The 18,331-nt window shown below is 38.3% G+C and overlaps 1 protein-coding gene across 8 annotated transcripts in view; it reads left to right on the forward strand.

The window, feature by feature from the left end:
* DGKH (diacylglycerol kinase eta) overlaps window positions 1-18,331 on the forward strand; it is a 174,858-nt gene that overhangs the window by 83,516 nt on the left and 73,011 nt on the right. For all 8 annotated transcript variants that reach the window (XM_075488883.1, XM_075488919.1, XM_075488912.1 and 5 more), the window contains exons 3-4: window positions 8,541-8,651; window positions 10,379-10,459. In XM_075488883.1, coding sequence (XP_075344998.1) covers window positions 8,541-8,651; window positions 10,379-10,459 — 192 coding nt within the window. The remainder of the gene's footprint in view (window positions 1-8,540; window positions 8,652-10,378; window positions 10,460-18,331) is intronic.

The following is an 18,331-nucleotide window of genomic DNA, read 5'->3' on the forward strand; positions in this document are numbered from 1 at the left end:
AAAATCTGCAGTCAAACTTGGAGTAGATTTCCAATCTTTGGCGTATGTATCCTGTATTTCTGCTTTCTCTAAATAATTTTGATGACAATCAAAAGGATTTTTCATTATCTGTAATACATTAGCTCTTCTAAGTGCCTGTTGCTGTACTTTGCTTTTTTTTCCTTGTTGCATATTTCACTAGTACAATTTTACCATCGTCACTCAAATTAGATTCTCAGCCTTCTCACTTAAAGATGAATTTCTCAATAGTGGGAAATATATTATTATTTGTCTCCCCATGCCTGAAAAGTTGTATAGGTAAGCGAGAGATCCTTGCCTTTGAGTTATTACGGAATTAAAGGTTTTATTGATTTAACTGTTCTGGAAGTAGAGTATTAAGTTAAGACTGTTAGTGGAAAAATACTAGAAAATGTAATTCAAAACATGATTAATGTGTATCCAGGATTTTATGTGCCATCCAGTAAAACAAAATTGGGGCCAATATAAACTTGCAATGGAGTGCAGCCACTGAATTAGATTAAAGCATGTAATCTCTGTATCTGCAGCAATCGGAAACACTGTAAAAATTCAGGAATGCTTGGGTATTCAGGTAATAAACTTCTCTGTTTGTAATTCTAAACATATCAGGAATCTGCAGATCTACAGCATCGTGAAACTGGTGTCTATTTGTCTCTATAGACGTGAGTAGTGAGTAAGATACCAACTGCAATGACCGATCACTTTCTGACAATGACCGGTAATTTAGAAAAGGTTAAGGAGTGAATGGATGGGGTGGTATTTTTACATTTTTCATCCCTTCAAAGAAGTGAATAAATATAAAGTTTCTAAGAACTTACTCTTTTTAAACACATTTGCGTGATACTGAGATTTCCTGAAATAGTATGTTTACAATGTGTATGTTTTAGACTAGGTGATGGTTGTAGGTCCCTTCCAACTGAACTATTCTGTTCTGTTCCACAACCCTCCTGGCCTTGTGTGAATTCTGCTGCTAAAAGCTTTTTCTCTTTCCTAACTTGATCGGTGAAAGTCAGATAGAGGTGTGGAAAAAGCCTGCAAGAAGGAAAAGAGTTGTTGCCCAGCTTTCCCTGGAGAGTGACAAGCTGTGAGTGGCTCTGCCTAGGCTCCTTTCTACCCAGCGTAGCTCCCAGGAAGTCTGACAGCATCACTGGAATTTGTTTAAACATTCTCCGAGGGGCAAAAAGTAAAACGGCAAGAAGTAAAACCCAGAAGGTTTGTTATGACAAGCTTAACTTATGATTTGTTTTCAGGAGAGGATTGCTTAAAAGTTTGTAGCTGTGTTTAATATATTTCTGTTATATGATGCTTTCGTAGTTTCCTCAAGTAATTGATCAACTGTTATTTCATATTAACACTGGATAGAACTAGAGGAAGAGTTTGCTCTTTTCTGTGGAAACGTAATGGGATTTTTTTCTTTTGCATTTTGCTCTGTGAGGTGGCTAAATGGTTTATTTTGGACCTATACTGCATATACTTTACAGGCTGGCAAGGGTGTTGAGTGCTCCTCCTATTTAGTTGAGACCAAGACCTAAATAACTCTGGGAAAGAAAAAAATCTTGCCAGCTGAGTGCTTTGACTGTTTCTTATGGGTTTTATTTTTTCCATTTTTTTTCTTCCTGAGATATGTACCATTTATATTCTTCTGTCTCAAAACCAGTTAGACTTAGTTGTTTTAAATCTCTCTGCTCAGAGCCTGTGTAATTTAAAAGGAACAGCTCTTGAAGCTCCAAACAGTAGCTGTAAAATGCTACTCTAAGACTAAGATAGCCGAGTTTTGTAATAACACCAAGACCCTTAAATCTTTGGCACTAAGGCACAGTCCGATGAAGTGTTTTATCCTTTTTCAGTGTATTACAGCTGTTTCATGCCCTGATTAATGAGAACACAGAGTGAGATCAACATGTTGTACATGGGTGGAAGTTAGGAGTTTAAATAACTTGAACTGCAGATAAAGTTTCTTCTCCGATTCTCAATCTAGTATCAAGTTTATGTCTAAAACAGGTTTTTTGTTTGTTTTTTAATTCCCAGTGTAATGTTTCATCCTAATATGCCAATATCCTATTCATTTTTGATATGTGCTATAGCCTCTATTTTTAAATCAATCTGCTAATTGAATTTCACCTTGCTACCAAGATATTTTTATTATGGCAATTTCTCTGCAATTTCATGTTTACTTCATGTTTTACTACACTACTGTATATTCCAAGTAGAGGAAGCTGAAAGCTTTTTTTTTTAATTTTAACAACAGTAATGCAAAATCTGTTTCCTCAGCGTAGGCTGGAAGGGAACATGAAGGGAGAACAAGGTTGAGGAAAAAGTGCGCTGCATAAGCTGTATAATTGCATTTATTTGTATTACAGTTTCATTTAGAATCAGGCTAGAGTCCATCCACATAAAGGACCCCAAAAATATGAAATATAAGAATAACTTTGGAAGAACATGCTGTCTTTATTATTACACAAAAATGATGATGCTTAATCACAGGTTAGTGTTGTGGTGGGGAGTGGGGGGAGTGTGGCTGGCTTTCATTCTGAGATTTTGGAAAGCTGTTTTCTCAAAGCTAGCTGACTGGTTTTTTCCTTAATGGGACAGGGATAACTGTCATCAACAGTGACAGACTGAGCATATGCAACTTGCCACTTTTTGTGAAATCTCTGTCACTAATGTAACCCGGAGGATGCGTTAGCAGCAGCAGTCTGGGGCATCTCAGTTGAGGCAAGCATGGTGCTTTAGGTACCCCACGATATAGCTCCACATGTCCCACTGAGTGATCAGTTCTTCATGGTACTTCTTTTTATTAAGATCTTCTTAAATTAAAGCAATGTTGTATAGACAACATGATCATATTGATTTACAATTTTAATTTTACCATTTTTAGCTGTATAAATTCATAGGTATAACATAGTTCTTGGTTTGGTTTTAATTTTCAGATGTCAGGCTCCCTTCACTATGATCAGGAATCTTCAATAAAAATGTAACCTTGCAGTAAGCAGCTGATGAAGTTTTTATTCTCGGTAGATAAAAATCTATTTTTATTTTGACATAACTAATGAAAAATCTGTCATGATAAGTGACAGTAATGGAAGCTGCTGTACAGAGATTGTCAAGAAAATCACAAGCTTGGAATTCCTGGGTCATAATTTTAATCAAAATCAAGAGTTTGATCATCACATATTTAATAATAAAAGTAATTTTCAATCTACTGAACACATGGAATATTTTAAAGGGCTTTGAGTTAATGTGAGCTGTGAGACTTTACCTTGTAACGTAATGAAGACTCTGTCTGCTTAAAGCAACACCTGTGCAGACAGTGAAAATGTACCAAGCTCTCCACAATACTAAAAAGAAGAGGGTCGGTTTTATTTCAATACTCAACTTCACAAAGTTATATGAATAGGAAGTGTCACAGGAGGGCGTTAAACAATGTCAAATACTATCGTCTCTCTTTTTTTTTTTCTTTAATGGCCTGGTCTGACAACAATCCAAATATTAATTATTTTGGTAAATGAGGGCCTAAGTCCACTTGCAAACACAAACATAAGATTTAAATCGAAAGAGGTGCTGTCAACATAGTGGGAAAAATCCAACCTGTGAAATTTTTTGCTGGGTCAGACAATAATCCATCTTCAACAGTGGAATAGGAAAGGCTGTTCAGGAGCAGCATGTGAGTTTGGCTGCAGTCCATTCCCCTGGTACTTCCCCATGGCGGATTAAAGGGACCACATACAGAGGTGGTGTTCTTGAATTTGTCTAATCCTTTTTTTGTACTTGCTGACGCTGTCTGCCTCTACAATCTCTTGTGACAGCAAGCTTCATAAAATCACTACCTGCTATGTAAAGAGTAGTCAAGGACTACTGCACTAGTCAAGGACTTTTCAGCTTCCCGTGCTCTGCCAGGTGCAGAAGAAGCTGGGAGGGGACACAGCTGGGACAGCTGACCCCAACTGGCCAAAGGGCTATTCCATACCATATGGCGTCATGCTCAGCATAGAAAGCTGGGGAAGAAGAAGGAAGGGGGCACATTTGGAGCGATGGCGTTTGTCTTCCCAAGTCACCGTTACGCGTGATGGAGCCCTGCTTTCCTGGAGATGGCTGAACACCTGCCTGCCCATGGGAAGGAGTGAATGAATTCCTTGTTTTGCTTTGCTTGCATGCGCGGCTTTTGCTTTCTTTATTAAACTGTCTTTATCTCAACCCATGAGTTTTCTCACTTTTGCTCTTCTGATTCTCTCCCCCATCCCACCGGGGGGGAGTGAGTGAGCGGCTGCGTGGTGCTTAGTTGCCAGCTGGGGTTAAACCACGACAGTCCTTTTTGGCGCCCAATGTGGGGCTCGAAGGGTTTGATATAAAGACAGTTTGAGATAAAGACATGCTTTCCTCTCCACGCCCTGAACTCCCTGCAGGTAGCAAGGCAGTATTTTCCTTTACAAAAGCTCTGTTGACTTTTTCCCATTGGAAGTGTACGGGCTCAGCAATGTTATTCTTTTGTATGGACTCTACTGTCTTACCAGGATTGGAAGTTAGTATCAGTGGTCCTTTCAGGACCTTCAAGGCTCTCAGGTCAATGCCATCTTGTCCACATGACTTAGTGATTTGGCTGGTCTAGGACTTCCTGTATATGTGCTTCATGTTGATGTAGCTGTTCTGATGTTACAAAGAACATGTGGTGTGAGATACCATCTCATCATCTTCATTGGTAAAGACAGATGCCACGAATTTGATGAGCTGCTTTGCTGTGATCTTCTCATCCTTGAGTACCCTTTTCATACCTCTGTTGAAAAATGATCCTGCCAACGCCCTAGCTGTCTTTCATCTTTCAAAGTATTTAAGGAACATTTTAGTCTCAGCGTGAGCATTGTTGCAAGGTGATCTTAAAATTCTTCTTCAGCCTCTTGATTTCCTGTCTACATTTGACCTGCCCTGTTTGATGGCCTTTCCTGTTCTCATTTTCATTCTACTCACTTTCAGAAATTTCCTGATGTTCTTTTCTTCACTCTCCTGACACATTTTGAGCAGCACGTCCACTTACATACCTGAAAAGGAGTGGAGGGGACAGTTTTATCTTTAATCATTCAGTGTTTTAGTTTGCAGTTTCCAATAACGCATCCATAGTCAGTTTACTGTTTTAATTTCTAAATTCAGAATATTTTCTCCTTTCTTTGGTTCTTTCTAGCAGCAGCAAAGTAAAAAATTTGACTTTTGTGCAAATGTGGGACTTTACAAACTGAGTGAATGAGAAGTAAGGCAATGTGGTTGGTTGTTTTTGAAATGAAAACTGTTAGTTTTGAATTTTCACGTGTTACATACTGAAAAAATCTGCTGATATAAAAGAAGATGCCTCTCATTTTTTAGTGATCAAAATACCCACAAATCCCGTTTATTTTTGTCATTTAGATTATGGCAATGTAGAGTTGCATTCAAAATTCTTGAATAATTGAACACATATGTGCACCTTCTTAATTTTATGAAATGTGGCCATGATTTTTATAGTTAGATTTCTTCAGGAAAATATACCACTGTGGAGGACTGTGATGTTGTGATTGTAATATTGTGAATCATTTTCCTAATTGTTAATGGCTAAAGTAGTAAAGATTGTTAGTGATTCTATAATAGTGATCCTATCCTATCCTATCCTTATTATAGTCTCATACTTCTGGAGGGATGTTGTGTTACTACGTGGTACAAGATGCTGTATGGGGAAGTCAGGTTTGGCAAGCAGATGAGAGGTGATTCTGTAAAAGTGAGAAGTAGCGTGGGATTGTGGGATGTGCAGTTCTTGTTTCTCCTTAATTACGGTAGTTAATATAACTGGCAGTGATTATTGCTTATGCTTCAGATTTAATGTCCAGCTGAGATTAATTAGAAGAAGGTTTCTCAGAACAGCAAGATCTTGGAGCACTGTCTTAATTGCTGTTGGGAGAGGAAAAGGTACCGATTGCTTTCTTAAGGTGTAGCTATAGCCTGATCAATGCTTTTGATAAACTCTACATGACCTGGTTGTAGGCAATAATGTGGACCCAAATTCAACAACCTGAGAGGTCCTTTCCAATCTCAAATTACTGTAAGTGCTGTGACTGGTGTGTAGATTCAGGAAAGCATTATTAGCAGATTACCTAATGACTCCGTTGGCAGCTGGAAGTTTTCTGCACATTTCAAAGGCTAAATGAAGTTAATTAAGGATATCGGGCCAAAGCTTTATGCTCAATTTTGATGCCTGCAGCCATGGAATTGTCTATTTAAGATGCTCAAACCTCAGCCCGGTATATCTATTGGTGGTAAAATGTAAACTTGAGATGTATACTTCAAGTAGTGCTTACATTTCTTGGGTAAATCTTTACCAATCTAGTACTTTTTTATCATTTTGATACAAAAATATATTCTGTAGAGCCTGCATGGTTATTTACTGCCAACTTTAGGGAGTTAATTTTAAATGGCTGATTTGCAAGTTAGGTTTAATTTTGAAGTTACTGGTTTGATTTTAGGGATACTGGTGTTCTAAGGGGTGAGTAGAAATGGGGGAAATGGCTTATGTAGGCATAAAAATGATATGAAAGAATTAATTAATTCTTTAGTGAGTAATAGCTCAAGGTTTAGGGTGATTTATATTCTTTGAATGGATTTTAAAATTCCTGAAAATATTCAGTATAATGTATGCTCTGTGTCTCTTAGTACACATAGTGCATTTTAGGGAATGTGGATTTCCTTCCACGTTGGAAATTTTTCCAGTAAGTCAGTGCCTGCCGTGTATGTGGAGTACTGTTTCTTTGGTCTGGAAACTGAATTTCTCTGGTCTTACATCTTCCGACCCTTGATAAACACACAAATTATCCACTTCAGTCCTGTGTGATGAGCTTGCGAAATCTCAGAGAGCAATATGAGACAGAAGTGCTGCACAGCTACAAAAAACAGCTTTGAATAAGTGCTTGTATTCACTAACTGATTAAATCTATTTATATCATGTTAAACTAGCTTATCTTAGGGTCTGGTCAGAAAATTGCAAGCAATCTTAAAATGGTGTGTGGTGAGCATACCCTTTAAGCTGGGAATTGCTACCCCTTAGCTAGAGCAGGAGGGCTGACTGAATGCGTTGGTCCAGGTTGTTGGCATCTGAAGTAAAGTGAGATAAATCCAAACTTTCAGCTGCGATGTTTCATCTGAGAGGGTTGCTTTTTCAAGAGCATTAATTCAATTGCTTTGTGATCGTTGGACCATATTCTTAGTTTGTGATGTTAGGAGTATCTAAATGAAGGGTGCTATGTATGTATGTAACAGCGATGTTTCTCATTTCAAGGAAATGGTAGGAACATTAAAGTGCCTTCTGCTTTTTCTGTATTTTTATTACTTGCATTACAGTTAAGGAGAATTTGACATCTGATAACAGAAGATGATGTTTATGAACTTTAGGTCACGTCTTCGTTAAGTCTCTAAAACGTCTAGAATAACTTCAAATGATGTTTATATCACATTGTCTAGAAATTGTATTGTAAGATTTGCATCACGTTATTACACTACAAATTGGAAATATTATGGAAATATTAGAGACCATTTTGGAATATAAATCCAAATGTACTTGCTTTTTCTCATATCCTGTGTGTGCTTCAATGCTGAAGAAAATTAATTTTGAGGCTCATGCAATTAGTGTGCTGTGTCATGTCATTTCATCTGATTAAGTGGAGAACTTCTGTAATCGGTTGGATGACTCCCACGCACGCTGGCGAAAGCAGCATACATGTTTAAAATACACTAATTTGTGTCTTACTCATTTCAAAAAATGGGCTTTGTGTAGGCAGGGTTCAGTCTGCAGTGGAAAGGTTTGGATCGGCTAATCATTTTTTGACTAAAAATATTTGCCTAGTAAAAATATCCCTAGCTGTTACTGTTCTCACACTTTCCATATAATAATTATTCCTAATGGTAAGCTGATTTCATGCTGAAGGCTTCAGTTCAGCAACGCACTTGAAGTCATGCATGACTTGCATCATACTGGATCATTCCCTCTATGTTAAAGGCACAGTTCATGTGCTTCAATCAGACACACGCTTAAGCACCTTGTTGAATTAGTGCCTATGTGGAAATTATTTTTCTCCTCAACAGAATCAAATTTGGAACTGGAAATGACCTTGTGTAGATGGTTTTTAGCATTTTTTTTTCCTGAATTGTGCCACCATCAGTTGTTGCTTACTTTAATATTTGTGGGTTTGCAGCTATCCAGACAATTGAATTATTTTGTGTTCGTCTTCACAGTAATTATATGGCTCTCGACTGCCTTTTCAGTTTACATGTAAAATTAGCATTTTGCCAACATTGTCATTGTTCAAAAAATAGCAATGCAAAGTCTGGTTGCCCGGAGAATTAGTCTAAATTTAATATGAATAGATACATATTTAAATTAACAGTTATATGATACAAATCTAAATTCACAGTTATATGTAACATAAATTTTAAAAAGCATATCTTTCATCTATATGCGTAGCTCTTTAGATATGTATTTACCTTGTCTTCTCTATTTTAATATTTTTCAGACAAGTATAAAAGAAGGATTACTACTGAAGCAAACCAGTTCTTTTCAGAGGTGGAAAAAGCGTTATTTCAAACTTCGAGGTCGTACCCTTTACTATGCTAAGGATTCAAAGGTAATTGTGTGCTATTATTGTCTAACACCATATACTTGTAACTTCAATTTTGTTTAGATTTATGAGTGCAAAAATAATAATAATTTAATGATTTGTGAGTGATTGTTTTATTAAAAAACTGCTGTATATAAGATGTAGTGTGTTAAATTAACTTTAACTAAGGAAGACTGGTGATTTCTCTTGATTTTTTTTAAATGAAGTTTATCACAGTTATTTTAACCTTTTTGACTATTCAGACAAATAAATTTATCGTAAGGAGTTGTGGGGTTTTGGGGGGTTTGGCTTTCAGGCAGTCAAATCTAACATTTCAAAAAAAGAAGTTAAAATTGGATAATGCTCAGAAGTTATCCCTCCAACTGAATTCCATTAAAACTCTTCTAGTCTGATCCCCATAATGATGTTAAAGAGATGGAAATGGTTATGTGAAATCAAGATGGGAAGATTTTCTGCCAAAACTGATATATAAGGGAAAAGCTGTTTCCCATCAATTGGAATTTTTGGTGGGAAAATTGGGGGTGGGCAGAGGGGAATACTTGTCTTCTTTCCAAAAGGCATTTCCTCCCTCCCCCTCAGGGCCGGGACTGAGAACATTTTGGCTTGTTGGGCTGGCTCAGATTATGCTGTTCCATAGTGGTGGGCATTACTTTTCTTTACCCTACAGGGCTGCAGTGACTCATGGGAGCGGTAGGTGAAGTGCTTCAGGTCTCCATCATCTTCTATAGCCTGGTCTTCTCAATAAAACTATTACTAAGGCATGGAGACCTCTCTTTCTAGGACTATATGACTATAATTCCATGGTGCACAGTTGTGTGGCTGTGATGGATCAAGGAAAACGCAGTCTCTCCAGGGAGCCCAGCACTGAAGTACCTCTGTTGTCACATTGCTCTGCACATGGTGCTACCACGAGCAGTTTTATATAAAGACTTAGTAAACATGGCAGATAAGAGCTCTGAGAATGGCAACGTCATCTGTGCCATAAAGATGAGGAAGGAAGTGTAATGAGTAGGCAATTGTACAAATACTCTGTAACGTTGAATCCAGACATACTGAAACTCCCCCAACATTGATTCTCCTTCCCATGGCATGGAAAAGGAAGAATATGGTATGGCTAAAAAAAGGGGGAGGCATTTTTGTTGGTGTTCCCTTCTGTGCTTCAAAACCCATCATGAGTTTAACAGAACCTAATTAACAGTTTCCCAGAGGCTGGGGTGTTTAAAGAAGACATATATTTCTCTTGCTGGAACATCAAACAAAGGAGTGGAAGGGATCTCTTCAGGCCCTTGAGCTCCGTTTTCTCATACGGATACCATATCACAGATTCCCCTTCATGAATTTAGAGTTCCATCCTAAAACTGATTAATTAATTTATATTTTATTAAGTGTGAATCTCTTTCCTCTGACACCACATTTATGCTACACAGTAGACACCCCAAAGCTGCATCTTTTTAAAAAACAATTATTTAAAAGAGATTTTAAAGCAATATATTTTTTTGGAGCCACTTTTTTGTGCTCTCATGTACCACTTAGATAGCAGATAGGACTGTGCTTAGGGGTCAAATAGGAAGTTTTATCACATCATCAGGGTTTTCTATTTTTCCACCACTTTTTTTTTCTATCTTTATTTTCCAATTGGAACGGACACAAGGAAATGAAAGCACAGACTGTAAGCATACCTGAAAGTGGATTCAGACTACATTTAATGTTTTTATGTTCTTTTCCATTCACAGTCTCTAATATTCGATGAAGTTGACCTGTCAGATGCCAGCGTAGCTGAATCGAGCACAAAAAATGTCAACAACAGCTTCACGGTATGGAACCATTATAATACTGGTCTTGAAAGCTGTGGATAGACAGTTACTAAGAAAATCAAGAATCCTCTGAATTGCTTCTTATTTGCCTCTATCTGGAAATAAAATGTCCTTTATTTGGAAACTGTATAACGTATCAGAACAATAGCACATCAGCTATTGATAATTCTGTTTCTGTGATTTTTTTTTTTAGCAGAAATTAGAATGTTAGATAACAGTTGCTTCAAAAGATGATGACACAAGGCATTAAAAATTTAGCAAGATTCAGTATTAGTACTTCGTTAGTAATTATTAGTACAACTTGGTTTTATGCTGTAGTTCGTCTTTGAGGTGACAGGCTGAATTGATTCAAATGTAATTGTGTTGCTGTTTTAATTTCTTATAATAACATTTTTGGTTTTCTATCATATTGAAGTGTATTTAATTTTTTTCACTGCCGATCATATCCCTATATGTTTCCAAGTCACGTGGAAAAGCTGTCTTCATAGTCGTACCTTGATTCTGATACTGGTATAAGAAACAAAGAGTGTTCATAAATCCATTTCTGTAAGTTCACAAGTGTGTTTTGTACACGGGTCTTGCCATTTATTGTTCAACTGCTTTGTTGGAATTAAGTGATAACGTCTGACAGAATTCCTCCGCTGATTCTTAACCTCTGGAAAAGTAAATTTTTTGAACAAGAACTAGCTATGAGGAAGATTGTGGGTAAAGTTGTCCTTCTGAAGGTCTTGAGTTTTCCCTCTGACTGCAATGGCATCATTTTTCTTAACCTGCAAATCCCGTTATTCTCTATTAAAATCTTGATTTTCCATTTTCCTGAGGATTTTAATTTCACAGGTGGTCCATGTTACCAGTGTTGGTTGTCCTTCTCCAAGGCAGTCCAACACAAGCCTCCTGAAAGCTTCATCAGATCTTCCTTGCTGTTGTACCTCCCAGGCAGCTGCTGAAATAGTCACAGCACTTCAAAGACACGTTCGCATTGGCCTGGACAGTCCAGCGTGTTATGTCAATCTAAGTTTCTTTACTGACTAAGAATGCAATTAAAAAGACTACTTTGATGGAAGGTCTCAGATGAGGGGGTGGCTGTGTTGAAGTACCAGCTTGCCTTTTGAAAAGGTTCTTCCTGTTGCTCAGAAGCTCTGCTTCTGCCTTGCTCCTTGCTGGAAGTAAAGCTGTCATGCAGGCATCAGGATAGCTGAGGAATAATGGGGCATACAAAGATGATGAGTTGAGGATCCCAGCAGTCATGACTGTCACGTATTGTTCAAGATGGGATATAAGGTTCAGCATCCCCTAAAGACCCAAACTTCCTTCACTGTAGCCTCCATTACGGAAAAAAGAAAATTAAGAAAACTCTGGCTATAATGTTACTACTGATCAGTGAATCATGAAATAAGACATTCATCTAGAGATCTTCATAGACCAGAGAGCTGGGCAATTACCAACTGTATGAAATTTAACAAGAGCAAGTGTCGGATTCTCCACCTGGGATGGGATAATCCTGGTTATATGTACAAACTGGGGGACAAGAGGCTGGAGAGCAGCCCCGCAGAAAGAGATCTGGGGGTTTGGGTTGATGGCAAGTTCAATATGAGTCAACCGTGTGCCCTGGCAGCTAAAAGGGCCAACCGTGTCCCAGGGTGCATCAAGCACAGCGTAGCTAGCCGGTCGAGGGAGGTGATTGTCTCACTCTACACTGCACTGGTGCGGTCCCACCTTGAGTACTGTGTGCAGTTTTGGGTGCCTCAATATAAGAAGGACATCGAACTATTAGAGTGCGTCCAGAGCAGGGCGACCAAGATGGTGAAAGGTCTCGAGGGCAAGACTTAAGAGGAGCAGCTGAGGTCACTTGGCTTGTTCAGCTTGGAGAAGGCTGAGGGATGACATCATCGCAGTCTACAACTTCCTCAAGGGGAACAGCGGAGGGGGAGGTGCTGATCTCCTCTCTCTGGTGACCAGCGACAGGACACGAGGGAAAGGAATGAAGCTGCGCCAGGGGAAGTTCAGGTTGGACATTAAGAAAAGGTTCTTCACTGAGAGGGTGGTCAGTCACTGAAACAGGGTCCCCAGAGAAGTGGTCACGGCACCGAGCCTGTCAGAGTTCAAGGAGCATCTGGACGATGCCCTTAGTCATATGGTTTAGTTTTAGGTAGTCCTGCGGGGAGCAGGGAGTTGGACTTGATGATCTTTATGGGTCCCTTCCAACTTGAGATATTCTGTGATTCTATGATCTTGGTGTAATTTTGTGTGGGGAAGAAAAGTGGCATGTTTGGGGTTTGGTTTTTTTTTTCTTTCCTTTTTTTTTTTTTTTTTTTTTTTTTTTACAATGTTTGGTGTTTTGGTATCCTTTATAATCCTTTAGGCCCACTCAGTATCTCATTCTTCATCAAAGGCATGTTTTGTATCTAATATCAAGACTTCTGGGGAAGACATTAGTGAAAAAAGAAATCTCGGGCTACAGCTTTAACAGCTTTGGAGACGCTTTATTTTCATGTCCTGGGTAATTTAGGGCAAACAGTGTTTTCTCTAAGGGGTCTTCAAATTAATTTTGAAAAATTATTTGGATCTATAGCTCTCCTGGATTGAAGTGTCATCTGATTTGACTGTGAAATATGGTAATAGTGATCATCTCGCTTAATCTTTTGGCTTCTTTCTTTGTGTTTGCCTAACCCAGTCTCCCAGCAACACAGCTCAGTGAAGTAAGACATCTCTGGCCTTGCCTGCACTGGTTTGGAGTCGGGGGGGCAGGGAGGTGGTTAGCTTTCCAGCAATACTCCTTATAAATAAAAAGAAACATTTCTTTTTGCCTTTTTTCCCCTTCCATGTTAAAAATTATAATCCGGCCTTTCTTAAAATTACTTATTTATTTTCTTTATGTTCCAAGTGCTCTGTTAGCATTCTCTTTGTTAAAAAAGCAAAAATTAGATCCTTAACTTTAGCTTTCTCTAGTTAATGTACTCTTCTTGTTTCTTTGTCCCAACAGAGAATATTTTTAACACAAACTTACACAGATGGAATATACACCAAATGACCATTTTCCCAGGAAAATACACCTTTAAAAATTTACATTAAAACGAATTTTTTTTTTTTTTTTTACAAATCCTTTTGTCACTTCACTTAAATCCCCCCTTCCCCTCAGTCTCCCACCCCCATCTTGTAGAAGCTTGTAGGAGCTACTGGTTTGCCTTCTTTTGCCCTTTCTAGTTTGTCTGTTTGGAGACAGCGGTGTGCGTGTCAAGATTTTCCATGCTCTTTTTTTGGATAAAACTCAAGTCCTAAAATTAGTCATAACACACAGATTTAAGGTTGAGTTTATTTGTAATGCGCATGCTTGCAAAATATTTTATGTAACTAAATATCAGTGTTTATTCACCAGAATTACTTTTCCTTTCTTACTACAAACAAATTGAGGTTAAGGGGAAAGTTGAGATAAATAAATATCTGCTAATTAAAATAAGAAGCTGCTAAACTTAAACCAGCTCATCTGTTTCAGTTTTTTCTTTATTGGTGATGCTATTACTTTTCAATGAACAACCAACTCATTTCTAGCAAATAGTTCCTAGTGCACAAGCTTGCATGAGGGTGCCTTGTAATCGATTATAGGCATTTTGTAGTTTTGAGCATCCTCATCTGGAGGCTATTAAATAGAGGAAAAGGTGTCCCTTGACTTCCGAGTCTTTATATGAGACCCTCAAGGCCAGATTCTTCCTGCTTGCTTGTTAGGTACCGGTCTCCTAAGTCTGTGGGAAGAGAGAGAAGAGGTTCAGGAAGCCAGTTCAGCCTGTCAGAGATGTGCCATCAGCCACATCAGGAGCCCACGGGGGCTTTTGCTCACCCCATGCCTGCAGTTCCCTGGTGTGGGTGGGTGCTGAGTCCTCGTAACGGTGTTGGGTACTCTGCTGAACGTTTCTTCCACAGCGCTTTGCTTCTGCCTCAGAGGGTGGCTTATGTTGTCTCGGCACAACCTGAGGAGTGTAGCTGCACAGCATGTTGCCTCTTTGGGGAGACTTTGGGGATGAATCAGTCTCCCATCCTTACTGCACGCAAGCGGATGGGGCAGTGACCAATTCTGCTGAGAGCTGTAATTCCTTACGCGTTTTGGTTTGCAGGGATGGAAGATGGCTTGTTGATAGCTCAAGTGCATTGAGAAAAATCTCTTTATTGTTCTCAAAACAAGACTTGAGACTGAATGAGGCTGAATAGTGCTCTCCAGCATGCAAGCATGGGCATGTGGAACATTGGTGGCGTGCTTTTGTTCTAATAGGTATAAGGAATGTGATTTTGAAATACTAAAACGATTCTTGAACAGGCATATTCAATTAATGAAGTTCCTCAGGGCAACAAAGGTGATTATGAATTGTGATTTAAAAGGAGATTTTGACACGTTAGCTTTTGGCTTAGTTTCTACCTCTGCCTTGCTTTTGATGATGAAGAACTGATGCACATTGACAAGGAAAAAATTCTGTAGATGTTAACCATGCTGCCTTTCAGTTGTTGAGCCACAGGGATGTGTAAAATGCCCAGGGTTATTAGAAATCTATCCTACAGTCTCGTGTAAAATGCGTAGGCATCATGTGGCAGCACCTATATTTAATCCATCCAAACTGATATTTGAAACATTTAATTCAGTTATGGGGTTTTGTGATAAATGTGATGGAAAATAATAATTTTAGGGTAGAAATACTGGCTTTGAGGCATTACTTTGTATAGCTGGCTTTAGACATTTGATTTGGGTTAAGCCAACTTCCAGTGCATCTAAGAATTAGACAAAGCCATGGACACTCAATTTCTTACTGTATGCATATTCAGAAAAGTGAAAATCCTGGCTAGATTAATTCTGTTATCTAATTGCATCTGAGAGTAACAGAGGAAATAATTTCACTGTTGTTCTGCAAGGTGCCCTCCAGGAATATGAGAATTAACATACTAGATGATACTCAGGACGGGGATTCAGCTTGCCCTAACTTCAGGGTGGGACTCGATGATGGGTTTATAAACCCCTAAATTTAGGTATCTAGGATAAGATTAATAGCTCTTTAAAGTAGATTCCTGTAATTGCTTAATTCAGTATAGACTCCACTGATTATTAACTAACTCTCCTTTAGCTACGATAAGAGTTTTGTCATCCAGGGCACCTAAAATGTAGACCCCTGCTTTCAGCTTTCTGAATCCGGTGCTGAATCAAGTACTTTTTGTTGAATATGCGTCTTCTGAAAGTGGTCACCTTGAGAGGGAGGAAGCTGCAGTAGGCAGATCTGCTGTCCTGGAAAGCCTACTGCAATTCTTAGTAATTAGAAATTGGCTGCAAATGAAATTTTATATTCCAGCCAATAACATTGATTACTAGGATTCTGAGTATGCTTGCAAAAATGTCTAATATAATAAATTTTTGCTGATTTCTTGGTTTTAGTGATGCTATAGACCATATAGACCATCGAGTCTAATTATTTATTCTGTGGAAAAATACTTCCTTGGAGAACTCTTAATGTGCTGGGCTTTAATTAAGTATTCTCACCTAGTGTTATGAGGCAAAGGCAGCAGAAACCTATAATCTGTCTGTTCGTTATTTTATATTTTTTATTACCTCCTTTTGATTTAACTATTTTCCAAGGTAAATAATCTTAACACTGAACTTTTTCAAGTCACTGTACAGTCTGTTTAGTACCTTGCTTGGCTCGCTCTGAGGTGCCTTGGTGATCGAGGGGGGGAACTAAGTAATCAAAATGTTGTGCTGTCTGTAAGTGTTCCCGTATCACTACTTTACACTTCTCTCCCAGTTTAAGAATTGCACCACAAAATTTTGTAAGAGAATAACAAGGTGCTTATTATCTATTAATCTTTTCCCATGTTAAAAATTCCCATTATTCCTTCTTACTTTTTTAATGTCCCTTAGCTTTTCATCTCATTGGATGATCGGGACATAAAAATAATTCATCTTTTCAGTTCAATGACTGAACTAAAATTAATTATGGGTCAACCTGATGTTATAACTTTTTTGAACAGAAGTACTTAATTAATTTCAAATTAAAGGGATTAAATTTTGTTTTAAAGTATTTTTTTTCATATTGTATAAAGAGAAAAACAAAACACGAATGGCATTTCATTAAAGTTAGTCCCTGAATGTAATTTTGTTACAAAAAGTTAAAGTTTTTTTTTTCTCTGATTTCAAGACTTTTTTGGTCAGACTTATCAGTTCACTTTGACCTGAAAGCAGAGGGTTCTGCTTAATATGTTTTTAAACAAAAAAATCTTTATCCAGTTGTCTGCGATTTCCTTGATATTCTGTAAACTTGGATAGATTTTGAAAAACTAAACATTTATATTTGCTGATTTTCCTTCGACCGTATTTTGAGATGGTTAGGTATTTTTTATAGGTTAGTGAGGCCAAATACGCCAGTGGAGCAACTGTGCTTCAGCTGTGGTTAAAATTTATATTGTTTTCTTCCAGAACTCTGATTACCCTATTTCCTATCCATATTTCTGAATGTAGTGTATCCTACATCTTGGCTGGGGATGTAAAGTTTACTGGCATATAATTTATGTGGAACCAGCTTAAAGCATAAACCAATTCCTTTCATCTTTCAATCCTCCTGTACAGCCACTGTTTTTAATGGGAGGTTGCCCAGTTGTACTGGAAACTCAGTTCTTGCGATTCATCAGAATTTCAAGTTGAATATTACAACCGGGCCTGAAGGCGTATTGCTTTTTAGCAGTTTATTTCAGCCCTGCTGCTTCTGACATCAGTCAGCTCTCCGCTCATTGTTGAGATTAGCTGCTTCTACTTGATTTTAGAAAATTAACTTTTAATATTCACAATGGGCTTGGAAAACAGAATGCGTTGCCAGGCTTCTGCAGTATTTTGGAGAGATAGTGTTAATTAATTTCTTAGACTTGGACATATTTTGCTTCCTTCTTGCCACCCAGATTTTTTCAGAGTTGTTATTGAGACTTTTCTTCAGGGACTACAAGAACTTCAGGGAATGTGAGAACTGCTTAACCTTCCCCAAACCACATCAAGAGGAAATGAGAAGAGCCTTTTCCCAAAGGAGTTTAAAACCTTTCATCTTTGGGTTTGGGCACTCCAGTCTTCTGTCTTTTTGAATATCGTGGACAAAGAGAGATAGTCCCAAAGCTGGGAATAATTATCCTAATACTGTTTTTTTCTTATTTAAATAACCTAGCATCAATTCAGTTTTATTACTAGCTCTTGATTTGCCCAAAGTTTAGGGTCTTGAGCTTTAAGTGCAGAAAGGCTTATGGATGCCAGTGGAGGTATTTGTCTGATGCTGTCCCGCGTGTTTACAAAGTCGAATTTACTGCAGTTCAGTCTCAGTGGACAGCAGGAGATGGTTTCTTTACTCATAATCTCAAGCCTCTTTCAGACACTATTCTACCTCAGTCTGTTTTTTTCCGAGGACCACTCACCTAAAGGTTGCACTGACCTTCTCTGGGCTTTCTGCTGCTTCTCTTTCATCATCTTTCTTATTTCTATAGCTTGGTGAAATCATCTTGCTACTCCTGTGTTGGGAGACTCCTGGGATCACAGGGTCAGCAACCACCTTGAAGGCTTTGGCTCGTTCCAGTCTTGGGGTGGTTTCCCCTGGTTTCAGCTATTGCTAAGCAAACTTTTTTCACTGGTTTGTTCTTAGCCTGGATGATTAAACTTTCTGGTTTGCTCTGTAGGAATACTCTGGAGCACAGCTATCTGCAATTTTTTTTCTTTGTGAAAAATGTATTTTGAGTAAATTTCTACATCTAGTCTCTGCTGATGTTCTCTTGAAGGGAGACACTCTTGCTTGATTTCTCCCTTTAATAAACCACAGGGACACGAAAGGAATGGCTTTGTGTTTGGAAACATGTTTCTGTCTCTTG

The sequence above is a fragment of the Mycteria americana genome, chromosome 1 (assembly GCF_035582795.1).
Source record: "Mycteria americana isolate JAX WOST 10 ecotype Jacksonville Zoo and Gardens chromosome 1, USCA_MyAme_1.0, whole genome shotgun sequence".
Taxonomy (NCBI): domain Eukaryota; kingdom Metazoa; phylum Chordata; class Aves; order Ciconiiformes; family Ciconiidae; genus Mycteria; species Mycteria americana.